General features: G+C 37.2%; 1 protein-coding gene across 1 annotated transcript; it reads right to left on the bottom strand.

Moving 5' to 3' along the window:
• HELRODRAFT_166364 (hypothetical protein) lies at positions 1 to 23958 on the bottom strand (the record flags this gene model as incomplete). The annotated part of the gene is made up of 49 exons (XM_009033302.1): positions 1 to 245; positions 578 to 733; positions 1147 to 1239; positions 1580 to 1684; positions 2012 to 2203; positions 2519 to 2698; positions 3029 to 3123; positions 3363 to 3364; positions 3992 to 4085; positions 4420 to 4528; positions 5147 to 5275; positions 5557 to 5748; positions 5916 to 6032; positions 6688 to 6870; positions 7342 to 7536; positions 7914 to 8099; positions 8364 to 8546; positions 8838 to 9107; positions 9456 to 9644; positions 9967 to 10152; positions 10462 to 10695; positions 10910 to 11047; positions 11174 to 11278; positions 11444 to 11555; positions 11691 to 11878; positions 11960 to 12226; positions 12600 to 12788; positions 12930 to 13196; positions 13413 to 13601; positions 13763 to 13951; positions 14243 to 14461; positions 14633 to 14770; positions 15086 to 15190; positions 15368 to 15631; positions 15840 to 16034; positions 16216 to 16355; positions 16464 to 16647; positions 16842 to 16973; positions 17220 to 17252; positions 17541 to 17570; positions 17718 to 17948; positions 18164 to 18376; positions 18799 to 19056; positions 19168 to 19557; positions 20689 to 20692; positions 21348 to 22416; positions 22488 to 22722; positions 23207 to 23455; positions 23865 to 23958. 49 exons carry the CDS (start codon positions 23956 to 23958, stop codon positions 1 to 3), a joined length of 9162 nt encoding a protein of 3053 aa, XP_009031550.1.
• Positions 23959 to 24007: the final 49 nt, after the last annotated feature.

Raw genomic sequence — 24007 nt, 5'->3', positions numbered from 1 at the left:
TTAGTATCTTTTATTCGGGTCGTCACCGGCAGGCTTGGCGTCATTTTTACCGCCATTGCTACATTTTTTGGCGCGCTTTCTTTGTATTTTGTGCCAGCAGAAGATGAGAGACTTTGCATAGGTCGGTATGTCAAGGACGAAGAGGAAGAATAGAACGAGGCCTATGATGGAGAAGCTGACAATGGCGATGATGTTTGAGCTGCGAGCTTCGTTCGCGGCCGTCTGCTCTTTTCGCGCCAAGTTATCTAGCAGTTTGGAGGATTAAATTGTTTGTTAGTTTGTGTGTTTTTTCGATTGTTGGTTTGTTTTATTGTTTGCTTGTTGGCTGGTTAGTTTGTTTGATTGGTTTAGTTTGGTTGATTTCCTTGTTTGTTTGTTTGTTAAAGTCAGCCATTGTGGGTTAATGTGTGATTGGAGATATAGAATCAAAAGTGAATTTATCGGCTAGAATCCATCAATGATCCAATTAATAAATCTGGAAATATTAATCGCCAACTACGTACAAACACACACACACACACACACACACACACACACACACACACACACACACACACACACGAAACCAAAAACCAACCGCATTTTACGTCAGGCTCCCAGAGGCCCTTGACACTGCATACGGTACTCGAAGCCGTTTCATTTTCCTTCCCAAAGCACTTGTAAGACATGTACGTCAGGTAGGTCACATTGGTCGTGTTCTGGTAGTAAACGCTGACCACTGGGCAGACGACAGCTGAGCGCGTGTTTTTTTTTGTCAATCGATTTTATTTTAAAGGTTATGAATTTTTAAAAAATGTCGGATTAAGATGTTCTCAAGCTACTAATAGGGTTTCTTTTCCTCTTCTTGCTGTCACACACACGCATGCACACACACACACATTCTCACACACGCACGTACACACACACACATTCTCACACACGCACGTACACACACACGCACGCACACACACTTTCACACTCACTGTCACACACGCACGTACACACACACACTGTCACACACGCACGTACACACGCACGCGCACGCACACAGCTTTGCCTGGAAGATACTAAATAAGATTGTATCAATAGGATATCGAAGTTGCCGTACTGTAAATAAATATACAAATAACAGAAAAAAATGAGAAAAATTATTGAAAATGAACCAACGCGTGCAGGTCAACTTATTCGGATCAGGCTCCCATTTTGTAGAATCCGAACAAATGATTTTTTTTTCAGTTTGGCCAAACGAGAACCAGTATCCTTTATTGATGTAACATTCACGGTGACATTAACAAAAACGCATTAACATTTTCGTTAACATTGAGAATGACAAAGACAACATTTTATTACAAATGAAAAAATGTTTTTTTATAGCAAGTCGTAAGACCGATGCAACAACAATTTTTAAACGTTTAATGTCATTTTGTATTAGACGCTTCAAATGACATCAACGATTACAGCACATTACAATACATCACATTAATACACATGCACCACCATCATTCTCTGCTATATCATCGTCACGTGTAGCATTACATTACATTACAGTACAAGTCGTTACATTAAAATTACGGTCGTTACATTAGGTCAGTGTCATTACCTTCCGAGCAAAGGAGTTTGACCTCAATTGAGAAGGTCAATTCATTTGGGGTTGCATCAATTTTTACGTTTTCCTTGGAGATTGCGGGTTTGTCACATTTGACCGCTTTGTGTTGAATAATTAAAAAAATTAATGTCATTTCCATTTTTCCATCTCTCTCTCTCTCTCTCTTTCTCTCTTTTTTTTCCCTCTCTTACTTTTTTCTCTCTTTCTCACTTTTCTTTCTCTCTCTCTCTCTTTCTCTCTTTCTTTATTTTTTTTTTATAAATGAACAATAATTTTATATCATTATAACGAATCATTTTATGTTTTTGAGATGTTTTAACTGAATAAACAACAACAAAAACATTTATATAGAATAAATAAAGTAAAAAATATTATTCAAATCGATAACGAAACCGACAAGAAAAAACTGAAAAAACCGATACTAACGATTGCAAGTGACAGTCGGTATTTGCCAGTTGCCATCACTATTGCAGACGTTGGTAACCTCCTTCTTGTTGTTTTTATCATCGTCGGCGTATCGATAGCCAAAGTTGCAGTTGACGACGACGGAGGAGTTGAAGGTACTGTTGGACAAGGAGGGCAGGGCATTTATCGTGGCCATACGACCGCAGTCCACAACTGGGATGATGATAATGATGATGATGATGATGACAAAAATGATGATTATGATGATGATGACAAGAATGATGATGATGATGATGATGATGACAAGAATGATGAAGATGATGATGATGAGAATGATGATGATGACAAGAATGATGATGACAAGAATGATGATGATAATGACAAGAATGATGATGATGATGATGACAAAAATGATAATGATAACGATGTTTGGTCCATTGACCAATCATCAATCAAGAAATAAACCAACCAGCCAATCACCCAGTTACCAATCATTTGCTAGCCAATCACCTATTGATAAATACAAACTTTCACACTTCACGGGGTTTTCGGTCAGCCAATTGGAGCCATCGCACTTGTAGAAGTCGAAGGACGGATTCGCCAACTTGTATCCAGTTATGCATTGATAATGAACTTTGGTATCTTTTGTTGCTAGATATGACGAAGGAACGGCATTGGTCACATTGAGAACTGGAGTACATCTGTCGTCTAACCGCGAAATATATAAAATTTCATGTAGGTACATGTATGTGTGTAATGTACAAGAAATGAAAAATTGAAATTTCATGTACATGTTTGTTATTGTGTAAGGCACAATTTGAGTCCTATCTGTGGTCTACTGACAAACTATGAAACTCATCGTTTGTTAGAACCTTGAAATTAAGAACAGAAAACTTCTCAGGTGTCCGACAAACACGTTTACAATTAAACTTTTGATTTAGATTTCAAGAACAACATTTTTGAGTTATGGCGTCAAATTTGATTTACAGAGAACAAACGCATTCAAAAATACCCCCAAAAGAATAACTGGAAAGAAACCTGAGCACGTGATTTCCTTCGGTGATGGCTTCCAAGCGTTGTTTGGGCTGCACGTTATCTCAGATGTCGTGTAGCCAGTTTCAAATCTCAACACCCTGCAAATATAAACTTCCAACATTAAAACAATTCTTATAACAACAAAAACAACAATAAAACGACAATATTAAAAGGAAATTGATTGAGTTAAATTAAGAATTTAGAAATGGAAGAGTAATAGCCTTTGGGGATCTTTATTGCATGTAAGATGGAAAGTATCGTGCAGATGATATATGGCAGCTGAGACGGGTTCAACGAATTCAGCATTCTGCACAGCTGTTGGCGCACCGCATAGTACCTCTGATAGATTGTTGGTTGGTTTGATTGTTGGTTGAATGGTTTGATTGTTGTTTGAATGGTCTGATTGTTGTTTGAATGGTTTGATTGTTGTTTGAATGGTCTGATTGTTAGTTGAATGGTTTGATTGTTGGTTGTTTTAATGGTGTGATTGTTGATTGTTGAATGGTTTGATTGCTGGTTGGTTTGTATGTTGGTTGATTGATGAAAATAGTTGCTCAAATGAATTGATATAATGAGATGACTGATTGATTTTTGAAATGGCTGAAAAAAATAATAATTTAGTTAAGTTGCTGAAATCTAATAAGTTTCATGAGAACGCTTAAGCTGGCACGAATTGCGATATCATTGAAGAGCTCCTCAAAACTAATTCACGTCAGCGATCATAAAATAACTCGAAACAAACAAATCAAACAAACAACTTCACTCATTTATAATTAATCAAAATTAATTTTAAATTAATTAAAAAACAAATCCCAACAAAATGAATTATTTAAGAGGTGGAAAAATAGAATAAAAAACCAAAACTGCGAATTGGACAGACCATCACAGCCAGAAGAGAAAGACTCATTCCAGGACCCTTCATTGTTGCAGAAGGTGACGAACTGGGTTCGCTCGGCGTATGCATACCCTTTCAAACAGGTGACCACCACCGCCGTGCCGTAAGTGGTGTCGGCCGTACTGACCGTCAGCTTCTTTAGCTCGATTGGTGGGCAGGTCAGAACTTTGGAATGGGGCAGGGTGGGGTAGTTGTTTGGGAAAGTATTAATTTTGAGATTTTTATTAATTTTTTGAAAATTTTAATCAAAATGGAGAGTTATTTTTTGTTTTGGTTAGATAAATTGGTCTGTTGAAATTTTTCTTTATTGACAAGTGAATTGATTGTTTGATAAATATTGTTGATAGATAGACTGATTGATTGATTGGTTGATTGATTGATTGACCGATTAAAAGATTAATTGATTGATTGATTGAGGTGTGAAGAGAACGTGTCTTTCTCACTGGTGCAGTTGTCAATAGGCTGGATGTTGGAACAGTTCATAGTTTGTATGAGTGACCTGTCAGGGAATTGGAAGCCTCTGTTGCATTCGATCTTAATTGAAAGAAGGGTTGTGTCGAGTTCGACTTTTGCGTTAGCTACCGTCGGTATTCCAGGGCAAATAACATCTTCATGGTTAGTTTGTGGACGAAAAAATTTTATTTTCAGCTAATTTATTTTCAGTTAATTTATTTTCAGTTAATTTATTTTCAGTTAATTTATTTTCAGTTAATTTATTTTTAGTTAATTTATTTTCACCCATTACATCAACCATAACAAACATCTTCTCATCTTATTCGCTACACAATCGCGGCCTAATAAATTGACAAAAATTAAAATATTTTAACAGTTACAAATTCGGATGGTGTAGACATTTGAAAAGTGAAAAACGCCGTTCACTGTGAATCAAAACGAATGTTGACAATAGTGAATATAATGGTTAAAAGCTCGGTTAGAAAGAGAATAAAAAAACAAATAGATTAAAATAGAACCAAAAGGATTATCTATTACAAATTATTAAAAAATTATTATCAATACTCTCCCATACAAGTCCCATTCATACTAACCTCGCGCTGTAAAAGAAATATTTTTACAATTAATTCTCAAATCATCGTCAGCATTTTTATTATAAACATTATTTTTACCAGCAAATTTAACGTCATCATCATCGTCACTGTTATCGCTACTACCATCATCAGCAGCCTCACCCACTCACCCACCACCATCGTCATCACCAATCTACTCACGCTGACAAATGAAGGAGTTAATATTTAGCCTGCAGAGATCGTCCAAGGTGCATTTGTTGCGGTTGCTGTCCCGGCTGCTAATGGCGGTCACAGGCTCGTTCGACGTCACACTGATGAAGCAGTCGCTGGCTGCATGATGGATGATGACGAGTGTTCATGTCATTGTCCACGTCATCATTACGTCATTATCGTTTTCATCTTCGCCATCAACATCGTCGTCATCAACATCAACGTATGCATCGTCATCGTCATCTCTTTCATGCTATTTCCGCATGTGCCATCATCCGAATCACCACTACCACAATCACCATCATCACCACCACAATCACCATCATCACCACCACAATCACCATCATCACCACCACCATCATCACCACCACCACCACCATCACCGTCATCACGTGACTTACGATAACAATGAGGAAATGGGTCGAAGTTGTAGGTTTTATTGACACAGAAGAATGTCCGGATGGAGCTGACGAATCGGAATCGAAACCCCGGAGAGCAGTTTAACACGAGAACATCAACCATGTGTTGGCGATCAGTATATTGGTCGATTATGGTGTTATTCAGTTGTTTGGGTAAATTGCAGCGTCCGTATTCTGATTGGATGATGTGAAAAATGGTCGAATTTGATTGGCTGAAAAGCTGGAGCGGTTGAACGCGATTGGATGTAAGATAATGTTGTTAGAGTGACTGAATGTGAGTAATTGTATAGGAAGAAGGGATTGAATGTGATTGGTTAGATAAAACAAGTCAACTGGGCAACCTATGCAGAAAAGGTCAAGGTTTGTCCATTTGCCATATCTGTCACACAAAATATATCTCTGTATGCCCCCGTCGGTAAAGGTACGCTTGGGTTGACATCCTACCCTCACCCTCGTACCTGTGGTATGGCGTGGTGTGGTGTGTCGTGTGTGGTGTGGTGTCGTGTGTGGTGTGATGTCGTGTGTGGTGTGGTTGGTGTGTAGTGTTGTTTTGGTGCCAACGATGATATGTTCTTAAGTAACTAAGTACAAATTAATTGCAACTAAAATGCAAATAGCTTATGAAGTTGTGAGTAATTTCAAAAAAAAAAATAATAAAGTTAAAAACTTCCAACCAGCAATGACGTCAGTGGTGTTGATCTCGTAAAAGTTGGCCACTGGATCCAAAGGGTCACAATACAGAGCTGCGGTTGTCAATCATCATTCAACCAATCAAGCAGCCAGTCAACCAACCGATCAATCAATCAACCAGCCAATCAACCAGTCAATCATACAATCAAATAGACTTATAGAGCGCAACTTCTGAAATGCTCTTGCACTCAAACCACCTTAGCAAATAAAAATCGTCAAATTCATTCGCTCATTTATTCGCCTGAAAAAATTTCATCAGCCAACCAGCACTTTAGTCTTACCGACAAAACCACATAATTAATCACTATTGGAACCAATCCACCCATTAATTATTTACTCAATTTATGTAATTTCAATGACATTAAATCTGTCAGCCACCAACATCAACCTGCAACTCAAAACTTTCTCCTAAAGAAAACTCACCCGTGCATTTGATATCAGTTTCATTCCACTTCTCATTATCTTCGCAGATGATGTTTCGCACGTATTTTTTATTCTGGAAGAGCATGAAGTCAGGACAGGTGATCTGAACCATCGTGCCGTATTTTCTGGACAGTGTGTCCGGGCTGGCGTTCGATATCGTACTCAACTCTGGGCACTGCTTGTCTGGAAGGTGTTTGCAGAGTTTGAAAAACAATATTGTCGAACCAATCGTATGTCAATCACTTCAATAGATTATTTTGCATCCAATCACGTTTAATCGTTCTAGTTACCCAACCAATCCCCATCAATCGCTCTAGTTACCCAACGAATCACATTCGATCGCACTAGTTACCCTACAACCAATCACATTTGATCATTTTTTCACATTGTTTAGCTGGAAATTGTTTCCAAGATTTTAAAAACGAAACATAAATTAACTTTGAAACAAATTTTTAAAAAATGGCCCATATGTTCTATTCATATTCCACCAACATTTGACAATACGACGTTTAATTAACATAAAATATTTTAATTAACATAAAATATTTTAATTAACATAAAATATTTTAATTAACATAAAATATTTTAATTAACATAAATTATATAACAAATTAGACGAACGCGGGTAGAAAGGTAGCAAAGACACACACGAACCTATGCAGTCGAAAAATGTCGAAGGTTTCCACGTAGTCAGGCCAGTACATTCCTGGCTTTGTTCCAGACTGTTGCTCATCAGTTTCTTTCCTATTGGACACCGATACGTCAACCTTGTATACATCTGGTAGTTAGCCTGGCTGGCATTCAAGAGGATCAAAGTTGAGGGGGCGTTCGGGGCCGGACACCACACCCCTGGGTCATAAAAGAAGGGGGGTTGTATTTTTTGTTGCTGCTGATTTGATGAAATGTTAGTTAAATTTTTTTTTTAGATGAATTTACATTTTTACAAGAAAAAACATTTGAATGATTGTTAATGGCATGCTTCTTCTTACATTTTATTATATGTCATAATCATCCTTGTTATTATCATATTTACTAGCGACTTCATCACCACCACCTCCATCATCATCACCACCATCACCACCACCATCATCATCACCACTATCATCATCACCACCACCATCATCACCATCATCATCACCACCACCATCATCCCCACCATCATCACCACCACCATCATCATCACCACTATCATCATCGCCGTCATCATGCCCCCATCTTTTTCTTACACTTGCAGCGGTCGATAGTAACATTCCAGGTCCCATCATCTTGACACTGAGCCCCTCTCGTGACCTCGCCATCTGGTAGGGCGTTTAGGGGGTAGCAGGTCATGAGGACTACCGTGGCGTACCTTACGTCTGTTGTGCTCGCCGTGAAGTTATTGCTGGCGGCGTCCAGGCTGGGACACGTGACCGCTGGGTGGATGAGGGGGGGTATCAAAAAAAATGTTTTCGATGTCTTTAGATTGCGTATGCAGGTAGTAAGAATTCGTTTTTTTTATCTTTTTCATTTTAAAATTTGCAATAATATTTTCAGAAGTAAATTTATTAGTTTTAATTATATTATTACTACATTCATTCAATTTTTTATTTAATAAATTAAAGTTTTAAAGAGAAAATGTCATTCAATCAACATCAAATCCAAATACAAGACACATCGGAGTGAAATGAAAAACTGACTGATGCACTCCTCGATAGGCATGCTCCAGGCAGCGCTGTCCAGACATTGATAGTTTTTTCTTTTCACTCCACTGGCAAACACGTAGCCAAGCGAGCAGGCTATTGTAAGGTTCGTACGCCGGACTGTTTGGTCCGTTGAAAGGCTGTACGTGTCCGAGAAACTAACTTTTGGGCATTGGACATCTGGCAAGAAAATATTTTTGTTCTTGTTTGAAATGATGTTAAGGTACTGAAGGCTTGATTTGCGTGTCTAATGATGTCATTACAAATATTTCTAACAAACAAACAAATAAACAAAAACAAACAAACAAACAAACAAACATACAAACAAACAAACAAACAAACATACAAACAAACAAACAAACCAAAACAAACAAACAAACAAAAACAAACAAAAACAAACAAAAACAAACAAACAAAACAATCAAATAAACAAGCAATAACCACCACCACAAAGCAACAACAACAACGAACCAATGCAAGTGATGAGAGGAGGCAGCCAAGATCCAAGGCCCGTGCAAAACGTTGACTGTTGATAAAGAGGAAACCCGTTATTTGTGGTTGTAGTGTTGACTTTCGTCCCATATTCACAGAAGACCGTCAGCCAGGTGTTGTAGTCAAACTGTTGGGCGAAGGCGTCGGGTAGCTGCTTGTAGTTGTTGTTGTTGTACGAGTACTCTGTGCCGTCGTCTGTCATGGCCGACTGTATGTATCTCAGGGCTGGTAGGCTGGAACATTTGATTCCTGTGTGGTTTTTCGTGGTTAACATCAATGTTGTTTGTGCTCTTTTGGAAGATTTATTTCAAATTTATTGATATCATTTCAACAATCTCTTAATATTACAATAAAAACTTAACACCATTATTTTAAACTCAGTCCTGTCTCGAATTTGAATGCCGCTGAAATAACGCTTTATGAAATTGGCATTGAATGAATGAAGGAATGAACGAACGAACAAACGGCGAGCAAACAAACAAACGAGTGAGCAAACAAACGAACGAACGAACTACAAACAAACAAACGAGTGAGCAAACAAACGAACGAACGAACTACAAAAAATGAGATTATTTCAAAATTGTCAGAGGCACCCACTTCCGCAGGTCAACTCGGGGTTATCCCAGCTCCTGTTTGCCAGGCACCGAATCACTTTCCGAGTGGATTGGATGTCGAAAAATTTGAACCCCTCGTTGCAGACGAGCGCAACGACGCTAGCGTACGCCGTGTCACTCGATGATGACGTCATGCTGTTGAGGTCAGGGTTCAAGTTGGGGCAGTGAATTGCTGAAGGCCAAAGAGGGATATCGTGGCGAGTGAGTGAAAGTGAATGAGAGAATAAATAAATCAATAAATCAACAAATCAATCAATAAATCAACAAATCAATCAATATATCAATCAATCAATCAATCAATAAATCAATCAATCAATCAATTAATCTTTTAATCAGTCAATCAATCAATCAATCAAAGTAGATACATACATATACACGTTAATAATACTCAAAATCATATCAAAATATTGATGAAACTCAAAAAGGTTTATTACAATCATTAACCAATAATTGGACAATTAAATTTCAGACACACACACCCAACCAATACTAACGCGAACAGCTCTGGACAATGTCTGACCAAAACCCAGAGTTCATGCACGTGATTTTCATCTGCAGAGTTCCATTGGAAAATTCATGCCCAGTGAAACAAGCGACATCTACTGTCGTTCCGTGTATGGTTTCAGATGTAGATAGGCTGATGTTTCGGTCAGTTGTCGGTATTGGGAGACAAAACACGTCTGTGAATAAATTGATATAAATAAATAGAATAAATTGATTTTTATAAAATCTTTTTAATATTAAAAATGAAATTTTAATTTATTGTACTTCAATCTCATTAGCTAGTTGACTGAAAAAATTGTTTTAATATTCATAAGCAATGTTTGCGATTGTATATTTCACAGCGAAAATGAGAAATGTTGTGATATCATGCAATTTATGTTATCCTATGTATTACTGGAGTGTTTATAGTTCAATTCCAGACGAAACACTTGAACAATGATGGGAAAGCAAGTAGCGGCTGCAAGAAGATCTGGCAGCCAACCTACCTACGCATGGAGTGAGATCAGGCGTCCAGAAACCGGTACCTAGGCAGGAAATATTCTGCTTGAGACCCATGAAAGTTTTGGAAGAGGGTTCCCGCAAGTCGTATCCATCTTCACAAGTGTATTCAATGACAGTTTCGAAGGCGTATGTTTGTGGAGCCGACCGCTCCTTCTCTCGAATCGTTCCATCTGTGACGTAGATGTGGTTGGCAGACGGCAGGCCGTTGCAGACGATATCTAGGGATCGTTGGAGAACATGATAAAAATTATGATGCTTAAGATTGGTGAGGTGATGTTGTCAAAGATGGCTATACATACATCAACCACAATTGATTTAATGAAGTAAAGATGTGTTTATAATTTATTATTATTATTATTTATTATTATTATTTATTATTACAATCAATTATAGTTTATTATTTTTATAGGTTGAAAAAATGTACAAACTGACCAGAACAATCTTTCAATTCGGGCTTCCAAATTCCAGGGAAGGTGCAAGTAGTGTGTTGGCTCGTTCCAAAGTTGGCACTAAGTTGAGTCCCCTCTAGACAGGTAGCCGATGCGATAGTTTTATACGCGTTCCACGCAACTGAAATCATTTGAGATTGAAATCAATTGAAATTGGAATTCCATTTTGCCAAATACAATTTTGTGTTACACTCCAAACAAACATTTGTTCATCACGTACGGACAATTTAAATAAAATGAGGGCAACCTGAAAGAGTATTGATGAGATTATCAATGACATACTGTGTGCCGTCAGGTCTCGTGACAACTAGGGTGGCCCTCGTAAGGTGCGGAAGGGGCGGGCAAGCCACCTCTGCTCGATTATTAAATGTTTGTGTTTACATTTCATTTATTTATTCATTTGCATGAAAGTGTTTGTGTGCTAAAACTTTTAAAAAGAAAATAGGTAAATTTATGAATTTGAAGCTAAAATTTGAAACGACGTTATAATTCAATATGACGGTGAAAGAAAAACAACCTTCACATTTCAAAATGCTGGGTTCCCATTGGCCAATCGGATTGCAGGTTAAAGTTTGAAAGGTCAAGACGGGGTCAGTTTGAGCAGCAGGCATGAGTAGATTCATCAAAGGCTGAATGATGTTGTTTATCAATGGCAGTGTTATTAGAAATGCTGATGTGGTTGCTGTTGTTGTGGCTGTTGTCGTTGCTGTTGTTGTGGCTGATGTCGTTGCTGTTGTTGTGGCTGATGTCGTTGCTGTTGTTACTGCTGAAGTTGATTCTTCAACATTTTCGATCACTTTCGCGCCATCGACGCACGGGAAGTTGACGACAGATCCGACGAGGTAGTAAAAGATCGTAGGGAAGGTTGATGAGTTGGAGTGCCAAGGGGGCAGAGCTGACGGTGACGACAAATCGATGTTGTAGAGGATGGGGTTGATTTCGCAGAAGAATTCTGTTAAAATGATGCAACAATTTGTTGCCAGTAATATAAAAAGTTGAATGACCACGTAGAATAATAATCAACAAAAACGACCTTCACAATCAATGTCAGTGTCATTCCACTCTCCAAGACCTCCACACAAAATTGCCTTCCTCAATATTCTGTTGCTGCCATAAAACTGATACCCCCTCTGACACTCAGCGATGACCACCGTGTGGTAGTCCCTATTTGTCGTACTGATGGTCAGAAAGGGGTTTGAGGAGTAATCAATCTCTGGACATTTGATAGCTACAATCCAAAGAAATTGTGAAAGTTCAATGGTCAGTAGGAGTATTTTACATGGACTTAGAAACGTATAAACTGAAAATAGTTTACCATATGAAAAAAAGTTTTTCGAAAGTAATTGAATATGAAACAATATAATTTTTGTAAAATATTTTAAATTAGTGAACGTTGATTTAAATTAGTGAACAGGCAGAAAATCATCCTGTGTTGACCTGGTTCGAATCCTGTTTTGGCAGATTATGATGCGCCATTTCAGCGGGCACCACGGGAACTTATTAAGTCAACGCTCGACAAAAAGTACCGCAATAAAACGTTGAAAATATTTTTTTTAAATGCGTATTAAACATATGCAGTAGGAATGAGATGCCAAAACTAAAAAGTAAAAATGGAAATAACTGCTGCAAGTTTTCAACCGCTGCCCAATCCCAACTTGGAAATCCCAGCAAACCTTCGCAGGCGCTAACTTCCAGACTCCATCTTTCTGTGTTCTCGCACCTGGTGGTGGCTTCTCTGGCGGTGTGGTCGAGGAAATAAAATCCATCGAAACACTGGACGTCGACGACAGTGCCAAACACCGTGGCGTCGGTGCTTGTTATGTAGTTGTTGGCGGCACCGTCTAAGCTCGGACATGTTATGACTGGAGAAAATTTCAAATTATTATTCTAAAATAAATAAATATAATAAATAAATAACGCATTTGAATAACAAAAAATTACAAAAAATAAATTGCGTGATAACATATGTATAACATACATATAACATATATCATTTCATATACCAATGCAATTCTCTGGAGACGGTATCCAAGACCCAAGACCCGAGCAGACAGTGAACTGGTCGTAAACAGGCTGTCCGTTCATAGTCATACCAGCAACCTTTGTCCCATTTTCACAAAAAAATGTCAACCCGGTGTCGTAGTCGAACACGAGCGTCCTGGCGTCAGACAGCTGGTTGTAGTTGTTGCTGTCGTACGAGTACTCTGTGCCGTCCTGAGACTTCACTGACCTTATGGAGGTCACGGGGGGCAGGTCGGAACACTTGATCCCTGCGTAAATAATAATAATTATAATTATAATAAATTAATATTTTGGTGTTGTTTCAGCTACGGATATCATTTGTGTTGTTATCGTCGTCGTGCTAGCTTTTTATCTAATTAATTGGAAATTTAAATGCTGCCAAAACTTCTAAAATTATATTTTTTTTTCATAATCATTACTCCTAATAACTTGACCTAATTAAAAAAAAATCAAATGAGACCTACTTTCGCATTTCAGACCTGTGTCGTTCCAATTTTTATCGGCCAGACACGCAACCACCTTCCTGATCGTTGATTTGTCGAAAAATTTGAATCCCGCGTGGCAGACGAGTGTGACGACGCTGGTGTACGCCGTGTCGTCATTTGATGACGTCATGTTGTTGAGGTCAGGGTTCAGGTCGGGACAATGAATTGCTGGAGGGCAAAATTTTTACTAAAGGGCATAAATGAAAATAAAAAGAAAAAAAAGAATCACCATTAAAAAAACTTTTAGTCTAAATTTCAAAAGTTTTATTTAGACTATCTCCTATTTTTACAATTCAACCAACTGACCACCACCCACCACCAATACTAACGCGGGCAGCCACCCACCACACTGGACCAGCCCCCTGAATTCAAGCACGTGACCACCGTCTGCGTGGAACCACCATCGGGAAACTCGTGTCCAGTGAAACAGTCGACGGTCACTACTGTACCATGGATGGTGTCGGTGGTGGACAGGCTGACGTTCTGATTGGCTGTCAATATTGAAGGGCAGTACACGTCTGGCGGGGAGAAAAAGTTTGATGGATGAATTTCATAATTTTGAAAAATGTGAATAATTTAACAATTTTGGTGAACTTGTCATTTTTAGTGATATTTATATTCCTTACTGCGACAATTTTAAAAGTAAGAGCAGCCAAAAACACTTTCACTAACAATAAAAATAACAATTATATATAAAATGAAAAATATCAAACCTTCTAGATTAAAAAAACAAGTGCAAAAATATTAATTCAGCTGCAACAAAAATTACATCAACAACGATAGCAATCAAAACAACAAAACCAGCCCACCTAAACACGCATTTGGACTAGGTACCCAAAGGTTAGTACCCTGGCACACAGTAGTCTGCTTGAGACCGAGGTATTCGTCGGAGGGCCCCTTCAAAATGAAGCCCTCCTCGCAAGTGTATTCAACGGTGGTTTCAAATGGGTAGGATGGTTGGGACAGCTGTACTGTTGGGGTCGTCATGGTGGCATGTCCGGGTGTGGGTAGGTTATCACATACGATATCTGGTGAATAAAATGATTGGTGATGATTTAACGATACGATACGATACCATACCATACAAAATTTTCGTTTGCTTTGAAGCAAAATTAAAAAGACAAGAGTACAATGTTCAAATAGCAACGTGAATAGCGACATATTTTCAAACAATTGCTCACATTCACTCACTGACTCACCGATGCAATCTTTCAAAGCTGGCTGCCAGACACCAGGAAATGAACAAGTACTTAGCTCCGTGCTTTTGAAGGAGATGTCCACTTCAGTACCTCTCAAACAGCTTTCCAGTGCGGTAGTATTGTACGGGTACCATGGAGCTGGAATGAAAGTGGGCATATTTTGGGAATTGTTGATCCAAAAATTAAAATTTGTCGTTTTCGTTTTATGTGCTGTGTTCTGAAAATGGGTAGTTTCTTGGTGTGATGGTTAAGGCGTCTGTCACTGCTGTTTTAGTAACTGCATTAAAATACAAATAGAAGCTTTTGTTGTTTAAATCGAATAATTGAAACTTGCTCGCGTTTTGTGCGGCATAGATGTGGAAAAGTTTGCTATATATGAAAGTTTTTAATGTGTGAAAGCTTGCTAGATAAAAAATTCCTCTCTGCAAAATTTTTCTCAAACATCTTAGTAACCTGAGGTAGTAGTATTCAAATTGTCGATAACTTGCTGGGTACCATTTGGCATCGTCACATTTAAAACGGCTCTTGCGAGGTAAGGTAGCGATGGACAAGTAAATTCTATTCATGTTTTGTTGTGTGGCACATATATTTTTATTTATTTTGGTTGAATCTAAACCTTAGCTAGAAAATTATAACTTTATATTGGCGATATAACTTGTTTAACTTTCTAACTAACGTTATGAAAAAAGTTTATCATTATATATATGTATAGCATTATATATAAGATGTACCAACCTTGGCAACTCAAAATGCTGGGCTGCCATTGTCCTATTTCGTCACACGCTAAAATTTGTGTTGCAGTAGGAGGAGTAGTTTGTGTTGTTGTTTGGGGCGCTGTCGTCGTATCCACTTTTGATCCGTCGCTGCACGGAAAACTGACGACCGAGTCAACCGGATAGTTGAAGATTGCAGGTGAGGAGGATGTTTTGGAATGCCACGGAGGAGCCGCTGACGATATGTCAATGTTGTAGGCAGCTGGATCGATTTCGCAATAAAACTCTGAAAATAATAAAAAAAAATTTTACACAAATTTGTGAAAATAATAAAATATCAAGTATATAAACAGCTTGATTCGCCTGTAAAATCATCATTTAATGTTAATAACATGATTTATCAGCCGTTATCAACATTATCACAGCAGTTATTGTCATCATTTCATCGTCACAGCATCATCACTTTTAAGAGCAATCATCATTTTTTAAACCACCTTCACAATCGATGTCTGTGTCATTCCACTCCCCAAGACCTCCACACAAAATTGCCTTCCTCAATATTCTGTTGCTGCCCCAGAACTGATACCCCCTCTGACACTCAGCGATGACCACCGTGTGGAAGTCCCTGTTTGTCGTACTGATGGTCAGAAAGGGGTTTGAGAAGTAGTCAATCTCTGGACATGTTATTCCTAAAAATTCAAAAGTGTAGTAGAATTTATTTTAATCACGCATTAAACAGTTTACGATACTGTTTGCATTTTGTTCGAAAATGATTTGTTAAAACACAAAAAATTGATAAGTTTTCCCTAATTAACTTGCATTTCTAACATTTAAATTACTATTCGCATTCAACAAAAACTAGCAGAATACTTTTGCAAGGTAGAAGATCGAGACTCCAGAAGCCAGTAGTGAGACAAGTGGTGGTCGCCTGCAGTCCAGTTTGGTCAACGAAGATGAATCCATCATTGCACTGAACATCAACAACCGTGTCGAACAGTGTCTCGTTAGTGCTGGTTGTGTAGTTGTTGATTGTACTGTTCAAGTTTGGACACCTTATGGCTGAGAATGAAAAAATATTTTAACAAAAGACGAGAAGTGTAACGTAGAAAAAAATATACCTACGCAAGCAGAACGTAACATTCGGCCACCATCTTCCAAGGCCCGCCAGGCATTTGAGAGTGGTGGTTGGCTGGTTGTCGAAGTGATGGCCGTAGGTGCACTGGATGAAAACTTCGTATCTGTCTGTGTAGTGGAAGGATTGGATGGAGCTGTCAAGGGCGTGGTAAACAGGGCACGACAAATCTGAAAAATATTTACCACACTAGATAAATTTAAAACTATAAAAAATAGCAAATAATAAAAAATAATAATAATAATAAAAATTTAAAATATTATTTTGAAATAATTTTCAATGAAAATCGTAAAAACCCTACACAAAACATGCTGTTGAACGTTAGGCCAGTCACGCCGGTTGAAGGCGACATCCAGCCACTGACCACCGACGTGCAAGTAGCACTCGGAGATTTCTGTGGCGTAGTCGATCGCCATGCAGCTGTCGGCGTATTTGTCGTAGCAGTAAGCTTTGCAGTCGTCGAGTGATATGTTGGATTTGATTTCGCCGATGTTACCTCGCGAGAAACATTGGCAGGCGTACACCCAAGTTAAATTTCCTGTTACGTGTATTTGTGTGTGTCTGCATGTATGTGTGCGTGTATGTATGTATGTTTGTATGTATATGTGTATGTGCGCGCTTGTGTGTTTGTTTGTGCGCGTGTGTGTGATTTACAAATTGTTTTAGGCATCATGTTTATTAAGTCAAGTATTCTTTTCAAATAGCATTAAATTAAATCAGAATATAAAGCTAAAATACTGACCAAACTCGTTAATGGTGTAGTTGTTAGCAGGTGCTGTTGTTAAAATTTTTTGGCAAATTATTATTTTGGAGAAAAAAATTTTCAATAAAAATTTACATTTCTGTCTTTCTGTGGTAACATTAAGCAACATTATTTTAACATTAATATACCCATCCTTCTATCATTAAGATATCAATCGTCTTATCATTATGATATCAATCCTTCTATGATTATGACATCAATCTTTCTATCATTATAATATCCCTATAATCTCCATAAATAATTTCATTACTTAGTAATATTGTCACGCATTTGTATTATTCCTAATTTGTATTATCTTACCTGGGATGAAGTCAGGTGTCTGTGGTTCGCCTGAAGAATAAAATAAAATGTTAGAAGGAATTAATTTTTTTTAAATGTTTCAAACTATAAATATTTAAAAATTGTATCAATAATAATAATAATAATTATTATTATTATTCAAATAATTGTAATAAAATCAACAATAATTCCACAAACTCGATGGAGTTCCAAATATCTGGAGTTCCATTAGAGCCAAGAACCCATAGGTAAAAAACTTCTCAAGAATGACGTAACTACCGTAGTAGAGTTTATCCAGATAGATGTTTGTGGTGTTGTGTGGTGGAATGGTGTTTTGGTAAAAATGGATTGTGGTGATGCTTATGACGGTGGGGGGTATGGTTGGTGGGTCTTCGTTTACTCCGATTACGAATTGACCTAAGGGCATGTCTGTCGGTTGAAGGGTAAAAATTTTAATTTCTCAATCGAAAGTTTGATTGAAAAGTTTAAAAATAATCAGTGGTACATCGTTATAATAATTTTCAACTTTATCATCATCGTCGTCGTCGTCATCATCTTTATGATTGCGCTAGAAGTCACCATCATCGTCGTCGTCATCATTCCTACCTTTACAATCCTAGTCGTAATTTTATCATTAGGCTAACCACAGGTTGTAATAAAAATGGCGTATATCTTGGAACGCTGGTTCAACTGCACGGCAATCCATGGTGTCGCTTGGAGTTCGCTTTTGAAACATAGGTTCAATTCCTGACTCAACAGACCATCCACCAGCGATGAGATAATTGTTTGGGGCGATTGTTGCGGCTGAGTGGGTAGAGTTCTCGGAGAATACAATGCTACGTTTTCGTTCAATCTGTCTGTTTAATTAAATAATTTTTTAATTGTTGAGATTGATCTGAGAATTAATTTCTTAACTTTAAAATACATGTGATTTAATTTTAATTGCGTGTCGAGAGATCATTAAAATAATCATCATCGTCATTATCAGCCTCATCATTCTCATCATCAATTCTATCGTATCAAGTTATAACACCATCATCATTCCATAGCGAGATCTGAAGTTAGCTGAAGACTCCTGCTTTTTTTTCGCTCTCACATTTTAGTATTTCGAATGCAATCGAACGCGAATTTCTCTTAAGAATAAAATGTAATGATGCGGTTATTCACTCATTATCCACTTCTCACATGCTGTTTATACCAGAAAAATACAAAATAACACTCAGCTAATAGAATAATGACGTCATCAGTGTGAAATAAAACAACCCCCTCCCTTTCTAACCACACATAGGCAGGTTGCAAAAGTCCCTTTTGACGCCGGAACCGCTGCCCTCGTTGACGAAACACCAGGGACCACCGACAAAATTGGCGTCGGGGTTGCGACAGAAATTTTCACTCCTACTCATCATTGCTGTGTCAAAATTTTCCAGCGGGGTTAATTGCTGGCTGTCAATGGTCCTCCATGGTAGACATGTGTTTCCGGATTCCGTGACGGATTCGGTCCCGTTGTATTCCCGCGCCGATGTCGTCAACCTGCAGTCTTTTATTGGTTTTTTTTTAAGATTTTTGGATTTTATAAAATTTATTAAATTTAATTTTTAAATGATATCGATTTTTATGGATAATTTATTTTTTTGTTGATCCCAATTACCGTATACTTCCAGCGGAATAAGAGGGACCTCGCAGAGATCGCCAGCCGACGATGACGTCATCTTGAATCCATTTCCGTAATCGCTGACGCAGTTGACAGCGAGTGAAGGGTGTTGTTGTTTAATGGAGTTTAAAACATCTTTGGTGACGTTGTTGTTGACGTCATTGTTGATGTTGTTGTTGATGCTGATGAGAATGTCTTCGTTGTTGTTATTGATGTCAGATACGGCGTTGGTGATGCTGTTGTTAGTGTTGTTGTTGTTATTGCTGTTACTAATGCTATTGATGATGTCATTGATGTGGTTGTTGTTGTTGATGTTGTTGATGATGTCATCGAGGCTGCTGACGGAAGTTTTGGTAACCAAAGATATGCCTACGTAAACTGGCGTTTCTGGTGATGAAGATGACGAAGATGATGATGAAGAAGATGATGATGAAGATGATGATAAAGATGATGACGATGATGAGGATGGTCATGGTAATGATGACAATTATGATGATGGTAAATGATTATAGTCGTGATAATTCGAATAATAATCCTAACTACAATGATGACGACAACAAAGATATAAAAATATAAATAGCAGTAACTCTAATGTTATCCTCCAAAAATAAATAAACATAGAAATGAAAGACACAACAAGGCCGAAAAATCTGAATTATTTTTACAACAACATACAGGTAAGACGAGAATAAGAGCAGTAAACATGAGCATAGATGAAAAACAATTTTTGACTGATGGCTATTTTTATCTTGATGACATCATCGTCGTCGTCATCAACAGCCTCATTGTATTTGAGGCTATCGATGCATTGTTCGGATGAATAGCGCTAAAAAACACGCCATTTTCTGGATGAGTTATTTTATCCCCGCTTCCATCATCATTGGGTCGTCATCATTCCCACAATCATCAGCAACAACAACTTCAGCAGCAGCAGCAGCAGAAGCAACAACAGCAGCAGCAAAGCATCAACAACATCACACCACAATCAGATGTCTGTGAAGAGCGTAATCTGTGTCGACCTATGCGCAAAGCAACCCATATTTGCATGCACTCTAAATAAAATGTATGAATGTATGTTTGTTGGTGTGTTTGTATGTTTGTTTGTATGTATGTTTGTATGTGTGCTTGTATGTATGTATGTATGTATGTATGTACGTACGATTGTACGTATGAACGTATACAAACAGATATTTATGCCTGCCCAAGAATGATAAAAATTAATCTGAATGATATTTATACAATGAGCATGATGTTTTGTATTGTGTGCAGCCATTTCAAATAACATACACAAAGTTTGTACACAAATATACACAATAATTATCGATGAAATTATGTATACAAAATATACAATATTGGTATATGGAATTTTTTTAAACAGTATACACAATATTTGTATATGAAATTTTGTATGCCTACAATATATACAATATTCGTGTATAAAACATACAAAGATTGTATGCAATGTATGAAAATTGTGTATACAAGACAATAATAGGCCCGATCGATATAACAACTCACTTGACTGGATCGATAAATCAATTTCGTTGCTATAGATGTTTTCGTTGTTTTTGTTGTTGTTTTTGTTGTTGTTTTGTATTTGGATGTCGTTGTCTTTGACGTACAGCCTGATGACGACTAAGTTTTCTATGGTCGATGACGTCACTGTCGTTTGTGTCGTCGGTAGAAATTGTATCGTTGTTGCTAATGTTGTTGTTTGGGTTGTTGTTGTTGTTTGGGTTGTTGCTGTTTGTGTTGTTGTTGTTTGTGTTGTTGTTTGTGTTGTTGTTGTTTGTGTTATTGTTTGTGTTGTTGTTGTTGTTTGCGTTGTTGTTGTTTGTGTTGTTGTTTGCGTTGTTGTTTGTGTTGTTGTTGTTTGTGTTGTTGTTGGGGTTGTCTGGGATGATGATGATAGTGATGACGTTGTTGATTGTGATGATGATAATGTTGTTGTTGAGGTGGTTGTTTGTGTTGTTGTTTGCGTTGTTGATGTTGTTGTCTGTGTTGTTGTTTGTGTTGTTGTTTGTGTTGTTGTTTGTGTTGTTGATGTTGTTGTCTGTGTTGTTGATGATTTATGTGTTGATGTTGCCTCTAATGTTGTTTGTATTGTTGTTTGTGTTGTTGTTTGTGTTGTTCTCGTTGATGTTGTTGTTTGCGCTGCTGTGGTTTGTGCAGCTGACGTTGTTGATTGTGTAGTATGTGTAGTTAATTGTGTTGTTGTCGTCTGTGTAGTTGTTTGTGTTGTTGATGTTGAGATTGATGTTGTTTGTGTTGTTGTCTGTGTTGTTGACTGTGTAGTTGTTTGTATTGTTGTCTGTGTATTTGTCTGTGCTGTTGATGTTGAGATTGTTGTTGAGATTGATGTTGTCTGTGTTGTTGTCTGTGTAGTTGTTTGTGTTGTTGATGTTGAGATTGATGTTGTCTGTGTTGTTGTCTGTGTTGTTGACTGTGTAGTTGTTTGTGTTGTTGATGTTGAGATTGATGTTGTCTGTGTTGTTGTCTGTGTTGTTGACTGTGTAGTTGTTTGTGTTGTTGATGTTGAGATTGATGTTGTTTGTGTTGTTGTCTGTGTTTTTGTCAGTGTAGTTGTTTGGGTTGTTGATGTGTAGATTGATGTTGTTTCTGTTGTTGTTTGTGTTGTTGTTTGTTTTGTTGATGTTGAGATTGATGATGTTTGTGTTGTTGTCTGTGTTGTTGTCTGTGTTGTTGTCTGTGTTGTTGTCTGTGTTGTTGTTGTTTGCGTTGTTGCTATAGTTGATTCTTCTGTGATTTGTGGTGTTTTTAACGTTGTTGCTATAATTAATGTAGTTGTCATTGATGTTGTATGTGACGTATATTGTGTGGTTGTTTGTGCTGATGTTGTTTGTATTGTTGTTGTTTGTATTGTTGTTTGTGATTGTGATGTCGTTTGTGTTGTTGTTTGTGTTGTTGTTGCTGCTGCTATAGTTGATGCTGTTATCATTTGTGATGTTATTAATGCTATTGCTATCGTTAATGTAGTTGTGTCTGATGTTGTTTGTGATGTTGTTTGTGTTGATGTTATTGTTGTTAGCGTTGTTGTTGATAATAATGTAGATTTTGAGGTTGTTGTTTGTGTGGTTGTCAATGTTGATGTTTGTGTTGTTATTAGGCTTGTTGTTGTTGTTGTTATTGTTGTTGTTGTTGATAATGTGGAGTCTGAAGTTGTAGTTTGTGTGATCGTTTGTATTGTTGTAGTTTGTGTTGATGTGATTTGTGCTGTTGTTAGTACTGATGTTGTTTGCGATGTTGTTGTTTGCGATGTTGTTGTTTGTGATGTTGTTTGCGTTGTTGTCTCTGACGACATCATTAGTGTTGTTTCCAGCTCTTGAATCAACATAGCCAGTATATTGTTAGGAGCCTGAGGCCCATTATTACAAACTTGATCGAAACTTGTTTCATTTGTGGTACCGGCGGTTGTAGGGATGTTACCAGAAGTAGTGGAGTCAAAAACATACGAGTATTGTTTATTCGATAGCTGAGATCCGAAACTGTTCATTATAGATGACTTAATTGTCACACTTATCTTCGACGTTTCTAGAAGTGTAATTAATTACATTAAATTACATTACATTACATCAAATTTTTTCTCTTTCACAATCTCTTTCTCACCATACAAACTTGAACGAACATAAAAAACACATAAGCGTGCATACACACACACACACACACACACACACACACACACACACACACACACACACACACACACACACACACACAGATATAAACTTAGATAATAATATAGCAGAGATAAAAATAGTCTATTGATGTTTTATGTGTTATGCATTTCTTATTAATGTTATTATTATTGATGTTGCTTTGTGTTTGTGATTGTTATGAGGGCTGCTTTTATGTTTATTTCAATTATTAACATTATGACTATGATTTTGGTTATCATTATTATTAATACTACTACTACTATTATTATTGTCTACAATTATTTCTAATATTTTGCAAAAACTTTGAAAAACAAACACAGACAAAGTACGTGTATTAGCCACTGATATGTACCACTAACCAGTTAATACAACAGATACAACGGTGCTGTAAGAGACTGAATCGGTTGGCGAATCTGTCCATAAGTTCGATATATCAGAGTAACTGCTGGTTTGATTCCATAGAGTTAAATTTGTTGCAGTTGTCGTTGAGTAGGTTGTTGCTGTAGTCGCGAGACAGTCGTTGTCACCGTCTAAGAATGTTGTCGTTGTCGCGTTGCGAGTTCGTGTTGTTGTAACCGCTCTTGTTATGAATATCGATTTTACTGGCACTTTGTAAAATAGTGGTTTTTTTGGTAACTTAATTTTATTTATTTTCATATTTGGATGAATTAATGTTACTATCTATCTATTCTTGGATGAATTAATCTTACTATCTATCTATTCTTGGATGAATTAATTATACTATCCATCTATTCTTAGATGAATTATTGCTACACTCTTTCTGTTTTTGGATGAATTATCATTGTTACAATCATTCTATTTTTAACTGGTTTAATAAATGAAACCTATATAGACAATAGTTGAAAATATAAATTTAACACTTTCTACTGTACATATTTCTTGTTATAAATTCTCGTATCTGTCATGTATTGTTCAGTTTTCTTCTCAAATATTTAAAACATTTAAAAGTGTTTTAGGTTTAAATTAAAAAATAACAAAAAAAATGATAATACTAACCGTTCAGTGCCGATGATAACGATGATGATAATAACGATACTACGATGGTGATAAAACTCATCGTCGCTAATTTGCATCGCTTCATATTTTTCATTTTAAGTGATTTTTCTCCTAATTTTCAAGACATTTTTACAGAATATTTT

This window comes from Helobdella robusta (genome assembly GCF_000326865.2).
Source record: "Helobdella robusta unplaced genomic scaffold HELROscaffold_9, whole genome shotgun sequence".
Classification (NCBI taxonomy): Eukaryota; Metazoa; Annelida; class Clitellata; order Rhynchobdellida; family Glossiphoniidae; genus Helobdella; species Helobdella robusta.
Note: the sequence above shows the minus strand (reverse complement) of the source record. Positions and strands in the feature narration are given on the sequence as shown.